Source organism: Xenopus tropicalis, chromosome 7, assembly GCF_000004195.4.
Source record: "Xenopus tropicalis strain Nigerian chromosome 7, UCB_Xtro_10.0, whole genome shotgun sequence".
Taxonomy (NCBI): Eukaryota; Metazoa; Chordata; class Amphibia; order Anura; family Pipidae; genus Xenopus; species Xenopus tropicalis.
The window spans coordinates 85,212,626-85,222,299 of NC_030683.2; the positions used below are offsets into that span (position 1 = coordinate 85,212,626).

At 36.5% G+C, this 9,674-nt stretch overlaps 1 protein-coding gene across 1 annotated transcript; it reads right to left on the bottom strand.

The window, feature by feature from the left end:
* Window positions 1-3,299: 3,299 nt before the first annotated feature.
* Window positions 3,300-9,220, bottom strand: LOC100127789 (nicotinamide N-methyltransferase). Its single transcript, XM_012967055.3, has 3 exons — window positions 8,904-9,220; window positions 7,386-7,593; window positions 3,300-6,412 (listed from the first exon to the last, which is right to left on the bottom strand). Exons 1-3 carry the CDS (start codon window positions 9,055-9,057, stop codon window positions 5,974-5,976), a joined length of 801 nt encoding a protein of 266 aa, XP_012822509.1. The 5' UTR covers window positions 9,058-9,220; the 3' UTR covers window positions 3,300-5,973.
* Between the last annotated feature and the right edge of the window lie 454 nt (window positions 9,221-9,674).

Consider the following 9,674-nt stretch of genomic DNA (forward strand, 5'->3'; position numbering starts at 1 on the left):
GGGCCCCGTGTTTTCTGATGGCGGCCCTGTCTGTGTATTCATAATTATTCATTGTTTTTATTATAATATGCATCCTCCCTGTGAGTGCTTTTTCACACTGCAATGTCGTACACTGTTGTGTCCATGAAGCATTTTATAAATATAATTATACATACATTTTACAAAATAAAATCAAACTCATACTTTCGATAATGCACTTAAAGTGATACTGACCCGAAAAAACTTTTCAAAAACTTTTCAAAATATGAATCTACATAAAAAGTTACCTATAGGTTGTGTTTATGGTTTTTCGCTGACAGGTTTGGTTTTGTAAGTAATTGTTACTTGAAGTTCCTAAACCTGACTGTTTTGCCAACCTGACTGTCCCTTCTCAGCCTGTCCCTTCTCAGCCTGTCCCTTCTCTCCCTGTCTAATGCTAACAGACAAATATGGCAGCCCCCTCATAGAGGAACACAGGGCATCAGACAGGTTATGTAAATGCCTCAGGCAAATATTTTTATGGCAAAATGATAAAGTTCTTGCAAAGACAATGTTATGATAGATGTAAAAAAAGATTTACTTTCTGGTGTCAGTATCACTTTAAAACAAAACTTCAAAAACCATCTAAACCTGTCAACATAGAAGAAAAACGCTCAACATTACAAACACGGATGTAATAGAACGTGCATGCACTAATTACATTTACGCCTTCACGGTTATTGCTGTAAAAAGAACGCAGCATACACGCCAGTTTTACGCAACGCAGAAATTAACTCCAGTACATAAGTATGCAAGTCATTACATTGCGAAACACCGCGAATGGCAGTGTAACTTTCTAAGTTATAAAGCTGTTTTTTACATACTTAAGTATGTAAAAATATGCCCCTTAGATAAAGATTTTTTACCCAACGGCTAATTTCTAAAGTTTTTTGAGTGAGCATGTAGTGTGTAAGGATACAGATCATGGAACAGCCTATGTAGGGAAAGCCCATTTGTTTTTAAAAAACACATCAGTTAATTGTGCTCCTCAAGCAGGATCCTGTACTGAAATCCATTTTTCAAAAGCACTAATAGAATTTTTCTCTGAAATTTGACATGAGGCAAGCCATGTCTTACATTCCCAAGTCCCCTCAGCGTTGTAACATGTGATCTGATAAATTTTAGTCGCTCTTTACTGCTGCTGTGCAAGTGAAACCCCCTCCTCACCCTCCACCAGGTTCTAAACAAAAAAATGGCCAGGTAACAAGGTAACCTCTATCTGACGCACCTCCTGAAGGATTTTACTGCCTGGACTGATAGGAACTTCAGTTCCTATACTGCTGCTGCCAATACTCTCTGTGCTAATAGCAGTGATGTTTCAAATAGCAATTTATCAGCAACTAGATTCGTATACAGAGAGATTCCATAAATATATGCAAGCAGAGGCATTACCTGGTACAGGTATGGGATCCTGGGAAAGCTCTGAATTACAGGAAGGCCATCTTCCATGCACTAAATTTTAAGCAAATAATTATATATTTTTTAAACATTTCCTTTTTCTCTGTAATAATAAAACAGTGCGTTGTACTTGACGGCAACTAAGCTGCATGAATCCTTATTGGTACAAACCAATTCTATTAGGTTTCTATTATAATTCTATTATGTTTAAATACTTCAGGTATGGTAATCCAATAACAGAAACATTTTTCATCTGGAAGGCACCAAGTTCCAAGCATTCTGCATAATAGATCCTAAAACTGTAAGTTAAATTCTGCAGTAAAATCAAAATTTGTGGGTATAGGGGACCATAAATGAGATGAATATATAAAAAACATGTTGGGAGAAATTTGAGAAGTTCAAACACAGAATTTTTTTCTGCCAAAGTTATTAGATTTTGTACTTTTAAGCAAATAAATGTTTTATTTGTAAAGCAAAGAGCTGATTTAGCAAATAAATGTTAGACTGCTGTCTTGGTAAATAAAATTAGAGAATGAGTAACAGGAAACCAACATTTGTTGCTAAGTCTTGTGTAACAAAGTATAAAGAAGCAAAATTAAAGTTTTACTCTAAAAGTCAATGCAAATAAAATAGGTTTAACCCTTTAGGGCTCAGGCACACGGGGAGATTAGTCGCCGAATAGGGAGATTTGTCACGGGCGACTAATCTCCCCGTGTGCCAGAGCCCTTAAGTGCTGTAAAATCGACTGCACCAGAGATTATCTTATCATTTAGTCTATATTATATCATTCTTTACTGAGGACATTGAAACAAAAGTGTTTTATAATGTTTTTATTGTAGTTTTTCAAATTCAGAAAAGAAGTACAGTTTATCTTGATAAAACAAAAGAGCAGGGATACGTAGTACAGATTGTTTCCAAGTATCTGAAGCATTGTTTGTTTAATACTTTGTTGCACTTGCATGAATCTGAATAGCTTGGAAGGAGGAATTGAAAGGCTTTGCTTAAGCTGATCCCATAGATACAGTATGTTTTACATTTGTGAGGCCCTTAGTCTCCCACAATAGAAAGGTTCTCCTGCCCAAACCTGCTGGAAACTCTGGGTTACCTAATATGGGTGCTTCAAAAAGCTGGGAAGAGATCAGTTTTTCTATGTATTTCGTATGGTCTAAAATGCTTGGAGCTAGCTTCATCATTAAGGTTGGATTTTCTGTTCAGGATACAAATAGGATACAAAAGTACTTCCCAGTGAAAATCCCCCTTATCAAAAAGGGTAAGTAATAGAGATAAAAATCCAACACCAACTGCAGTCATAGGGGGTGATGGTCCCATTTATATAGTTGTATGGGGCCACAAGATTTATTGCAATTCTCATTACATATGTGTGGAATTAATGCAATGTTTATTCTCAGTTCTACAATGATTTTCTTGGCAGACCTCTGGAATATGTTGGTGCCTTATAGATATTTATACACTCCCATACATAAACCATTTACAGGGTAACCCTTTTGAAAAAATAACAAAAGTGGTATAAAGGTGATACCTTTATTGGCTAACTAAGATAATCATAGCAAGCTTTCAGAACATTTTAGTTCCTGTAATCAGCTTGAAATAGGAACTAAAATGTTCTGAAAGCTTGATATGATTATCTTAGTTAGCCAATAAAGGTATCACCTTTATACCACTTTTGTTATTTCTTATTTCAAAAGGGTTACCCTGTAAACATTTTGACTGGCTAACATGGTACATCACCTTTTCATACATAAACTATATATACCAGCATCAATACTAACTGTAGATTTCAGAATCGCAATAGCCTTGGATGTTATGCTTGTTTAAGAAATCATTCAAGAAATCAGTTCTGTTCATCTTATCTAAAGGGGTGGACTAATCATTTTTACGATTATATAGGAATTAGAATTATAGGAATTAGACAACTTGTTATCTACAAAAATCCCCAGATCCTTCTCAATTAAGGATACCCCAACACCTTACCATTTAGTGTATCACTCACATTTATACTATTTCTACCAAAGTGCATAACTTTGCAATTTTCAGCATTGAACCTTATTTTCCATTTTGCTGTTTTTCAGTTTTGTCAAATCGCTCTCAACGTGGCAGCATCCTGCATGGAACTTTCCATAATGTATTATCATCTGCAAAAATAGAAACAGTACTTTCTATGCCCACCTCCAGGTTATTAATAAACAAGTTAAAAAGCAAAGGACCAAGGAGAGACCCCTGCGGTACTCCACTAACCACTCTAGTCTAATTAGAAAATGTTCCATTTACTACCACTTTCTGCCAGTTCTTTATTCAATTACAAATATTATATTCCAGGCCAATATCCCTCAATTTTATCATTCATTTTTTGTGAGGTACTGTATTAAATGTTTTAGCAAAGTCCAAGTAGATGACATCCACATCCACTGCCATCCAAGAGTTAAGGCTCCTGTTCACATAACGATAAAAGGCAATTCATTTAGTCTGGGAAGATCTGATACACATAAAACCACGCTAGCAAAAACTCACAGTTTGTGACTTGTAATGTATTCAAGTATCCTATCCCTTATTACCCTTTCCAAAAGATTTCCTACCATTGCTGTCAGACTAACAGGCCTATAGTTTTCAGGCTGATAACGGGATCCTGTTTTGAATAATGGCACCACATTAGCAATTTGCCAGTCTCTCTGCACTATGCCAGACATAAATGAATCCTAAAAAATTAAGTGGAGGTTTGGCACAGATCTAACTAGTTTATTATCCTGGGATGAATACCATCTGGTCTTGTGACCTTTGTTTACCTTAACATGTTCAAGTATTTAAATTCTTCAATTGGTCTATTAAAAAGGAAGCCTTGATTAGCTGGCTCCTCAGTTGTATTGATAAATGAAAAATAAGAGTTCAGAATTTCTGCTTTTCACTGTTCTCATAGACCAACTGACCCCCCTGTGATTAAAGGGTTCCAGGCTTTCTTGCTTCAATTTTTTTTCACTATTTCACTATTTACATATTTAAAAATAATTTTGGATTCCTTTTACGCCTAGCTGCAATGCCCTTTTCCATTTTCTATTTCTATTTGTATTTGAGCTTGCCTGATAGCTTTTTTGCATGCTTTATTTGCTTCCTTGTACGTGATGAAAGTTTCAGCTATTCCAGCTAAGTTCCACACTAGCACATTTACCATAAAGGTTTTGCTTTGTGATGTATTTCCTTGCTTAGAAGGGGAATATACTGACATGTATACTTGTTAAGTAGCATTTTAAAGATATCCCATGTTCCTTCTGTGTTTAAACCTTGGAACAGCCTTTCCCAGTTAATATATTTCAGAGATGCCCTTATACTGGCAAACTTTGCACTTTTAAAATTTAGTGTTTTAGTTACTCCCTTATAGAGTTGCCTCAAAGGAGACCATGTTGTGATCACTGTTCCTTAAATGCTCACCCATGCAAATGCTAGAGATAAGTTCAGCATTATTAGTTATTACCAGGTCCAAAAGAGAATCATTTCCAGTAGGTTCTTAAACTGCCTGAAATAAAAAGTTGTCATTTAGCCTTTTTCCAACCTACTAGCTTTTTCTGACTTAGCCACCCCATTACTCCAGTCAATCTCCGGATAATTGAAGTCCCACATAATAACAACTTGACCTAGTTGTGAGGCCTCCTTCATTTGTAACAGTAGCTGGGCCTCATCCTCCTCACTTATACAGGGTGGTTTATAGCATACATCAATGATAATTTTCTTTGTAACCTTTAGCCCCTGCTGAAATTTGAAGCATATAAGTTCTGAGTTTCACATTCCCCATATTTTGTTGAGACAGCCCTGTTTACTGGATGTTATGAGGATCACAGTTATTGAACAGGTATTAAATAAGTGAAAAACACTTATCATAGAATTGTGTATTGCCTTATGGTTTGAATTTCAGGTCGGACCTTACCTGTCTGATTTGACCCCTTCAAATCTTGGCAGGGCTGTAGACATTTTTAGCTTTTTTTTCAAATATCTTAGTACATCTGGGGGGTTTTCTACATAGATGGCACTGTGTCTATACCATATATGATTATTGTAATGAGACAAGTCTAGAGTTTAAATAAGTTAGGAACCTTCTTTTGTCACTATTGTAGAATGTCCAATAATAGTATTGGTCCATAAAGTGTTTTGAATTTTAATTTATAGGAAACATAAAGAGTACATGCTGTCCCTGTTAATATCTTTAGTGCAAGGCTTTAATTCTGGCTTTATATACAGACAAGCCCCTCCACCTTTTCCATTCCCTCTGTTCCTCCTAAAAAGGGTGTAACCATTTAAATTTATAGATCTATTGCTATTTAGGGGCAGAAAAAAATGTTTACTCCTTTAGGTGACAATGGCAAAGGGACCAATTTAAGAATGTGCAAGCTTTGAGCATTCTTGAATCAGCCCCATAGAGAAATTTAAATAGAGCAGTAATGATTCTTTTTTTAGTTCAGAATAGGTATATTTTTTATAACTGAAGGTGTAAAGAAATCTTGGTAGAGAATAGACATAAGCAGTCATATACTATGTACTGTCCTCTCCAGCCTAAATATCCCTCAGTTTGCGTGCAAGAACAAATATATTAGAGTCATAATCACAGAGATTGTACTGCTCTTCATCATACTTTCTGGGAAAAACCTCCAGGTCTATTATAGCATAACCGGTATTGGTTATAGCACTTCTCATAAATTCCTCATTTAACGATAAGCAAGAAAACCTTTTGTCTCCAAACAAGTAAGTGGTACAGTTAAGGACTTCGGAGATTATTAAATACCCCCCCACTTTTAGCAAGGATGAAATATTATTAAGGGCATTACAATAACTATCCAGATCTTCACAGGCAGATTCCAGACACCCAATAGCCATTACACAGTCAGCTTTGGGCAACACCAGCGGTGCCACAGGATTGCTTTTAGTTACATCACATTTGATAGTCTTTTTCACTGTCTTTTTCAGTTTTTCTCTCTTCTCTTCCACTGTTGTACTGAAAAAAGTAAATTAAACTGGTAAGTGTAATGTTCTAGAAATACAAAGTTGCTTCGTAACTTCTAGACAGCTGACATGAATCATGAGATCAGACAGGTTACATATGCAAACAAGGAGCAAACGACCTAACGCAGTAACCCATAGCAACCAATCAGGACAATCAGGCCTTTGCTTTATTTATTCCAACTGCAATGGTCTAATAATCATTACGTTTCCAGTTATTGCTATAGAGCTAATGCACTGAAGCACATTTGCATGTATGCAAAGTAACCATTATTATAATAGCAATGTTTAAGGGTAGTTCATCTTTAATTTGACAGTATGTTAAAGCAGGGGTCCCCAACTGCCGGTCCGCGGACCAATGCCAGGCCGTGGGCAGCTCTCTAGTGGGCCGCCGGGGGGTTTAGAGGTGCCGTTCAACATGCCACACATATAGAGGCTCATAGGAAAGCACCGTATGCATAAAGGCGTAGTTGAACGCGCCACACATATAAAGGTGTAAATGAACGCACGACACGCGCATCACCCCCCCCCCCCCCCGGTCCGTAGAAAAAATTTTGTGCACCGGTCCTTGGGGACCACTGTGTTAAAGCATAGCCAATTTATATCAACTGGTATTCTTTTATAAGTTTTGTAGTTTCTTTTTATTTGCCTTCTACTTCTGTATTCTTATAGCTTACAGATGGGGGTCACCCCCAACAGCCAAAAAAACATTTGTTCTGTGAAGCAATTCAATTTTAATGTTATTGTAACGTTTTATTCATTATCTTTCAATTCCGACCCTCTCCTAATCATATTCCAGTATCGTATTCAAACCGCTTTCTGGTTGCTTAACCGGTTGCTGTTATTTAGACCCTTTAACTGATCTATTTACTCACTGATATCAATGCATAAATTCCTACTGATATAGAGTAAATGATTCCTAATGTTTTGGCAGGACTATGATTTTTAATATTGAAATAGTGCCTTACCCCTTTCCCTCCAGGTCACAGACTGCTTGTATAACACTTGTCCAGTCAAATATTCCTGGTTCATTTCTCAGGGTTTTTTCATAGTACTCGCGGTTACGGTCAGTGTATTCAGCACCAATGATCTCTCTGAAGGATTCGCATGCAGAAAGTTCCTGATAAATTGTTGGTCCATGGCCAACGTCAATAAGTGTTTCCCCCTTCACTCCATCTGATGAATAAGTGAAGATGACAAATGTTATACAAATAACATTTTTATTTATGTTACTATGTATTACTAGTTCTTTAAAAGTGCATTATTATATTACATGGAACTCCTCTAAGTGCTAAAAGTATTTCAAGGATAAGTAAGGCCCTAAACAGGCTCTATACAGCCCCCAGAATAATATACCTGTCTCCTTGCACTTAAGCTGGCCATACAGGTTACAATTACGATCTTTCCTGAGACCAATGGTCCTACCCTTCACTAATGTTCAGGGCTGAATCGTCAGATATGATGGTAGAATTCTACCTCTATCTGCCGATTCAGACCTAAACGCAGCTTTTGCTTTATCAAAATGTTTTGTCCCGCCTGATCGACAAGATGACCGATATGCAAGACTTTTGCGATATTGGTTGTTTAGTTGATCCACCATACACTCACCAAATATCATATGAAACCTTGTTTCGTACAATAATATCTGTGCATGTTTGGCCAGACTTAGTTTCATGTAGTTTCTGTATTACAAGCAGCTCAACTTCAGTTCTCTCAACTAGATGGTCGAAGAGGTGTCTACTCCGCATACCTGGTTGTTTTCCATTTGAGCAGAGGCAATTAACATTCTTGACAAAATTCAAAGTTTATCAACATAAATCTTGACCCAGGGCTGTGAGTAGCTGTTTTAGAAAAGTGTTACTACTCTGTGCTGTTTGTGGATTCTATAGGGAAATAATTATTTGTCTCAACCCTTAGGAGCTGAATTATTAATGCTCAAGCCTCCTGGCTTGAGCAATCAGTTACTGAAACCAAGCCCTGAACTCAAGTATGGTTTCCATACCAAATCACTTTTCTCTATTGAGTTTAAAGAGATACTGACACAAGAAATGAAATCTTTTTTTACATCTATCATAACATTGTCTTTGCATGAACTTTATAATGTTGCCATAAAAGTATTTCCTGATGCTTTTACATTCCCTATGTGTTCCCCCATGTTCCTCTATAAGGGGGCGGCCATATTTTTGCCGCGCTAATCCGTTAGCATTAGAAGCTATAACTGACAGGCTGAGAAGGGACAGTCAGGTTGGCAAAACAGTCAGGTTTAAGAACTTAAAGTAGCAATTGCTTATAAAAGCAGTCAGATCAGCAAAAAAATGATCAACATGACCTATATGTAACTTTGTACATAGAATGATAATTTAAAAAGTAGTTTTTTCATGTCAGTATCACTTTAAAGGAAAAAAAATAAACCCACTCAGCAGAAAGCCAAGGTAAACAGATTCAGAAATTACATATTTCAAGAAATTAAGTAAATATATACTTACGCATGGTAAATGCCTCATGAAGTTTTTTTAACGCAAAATCCAGATTACCATCCTTCGTCACAAGGCCTGATATTGGGTTATAATATGTATCTAAATAACTCCAAGGATCAAATTCCTTCTCATAAACATCTTTGCCTGTGAAGTCAGTGTCCATGTTGTTTGTTTCCTCACAGCTGAAATGACCGATATTCAAGTCTCTGTCTAAAAGCTGGGAGTGGTTTCTAGAAAGTTTGCTTCCAATAAAATTAAAGGCACAAAGCCAAAGTGTTTTGGAAGACTGCACAGCACTGCTGCTCTAAGCCATGTCAAATAAGTATGCAAATAATTGTTTTGGTTTTTTTTTAAAAGTAATTACAATATATATATATATATATATACAGGTATGGGATCCCTTATCCGGAAACCTGTTATCCAGAAAGTTCCAAATTACGGAAAGGCCATCTCCCATAGACGCCATTATAAGCAAATAATTCTAATTTTTAAAAATGATTTCCTTTTACCCTGTGATAATAAAACAGTACCTTGTACTTGATCCCTACTAAGATATACTTAATCTATATTGGAGGCAAAGAAGCCTATTAGGTTTATTCAATATTTTAATGATTTTTAGCAGACTTAAGTTATGGAGATCCAAATGACGGAAAGATCCTATACCTGGAAAACCCCAGGTCCCACGCATTCTGGATAATAGGTCCCATACCTGTACTAAGAATTGCAGTATCTGTCAATAAAATCCCCTAGTACTTGGTAAGAATAGAACAAAGGCTCTCC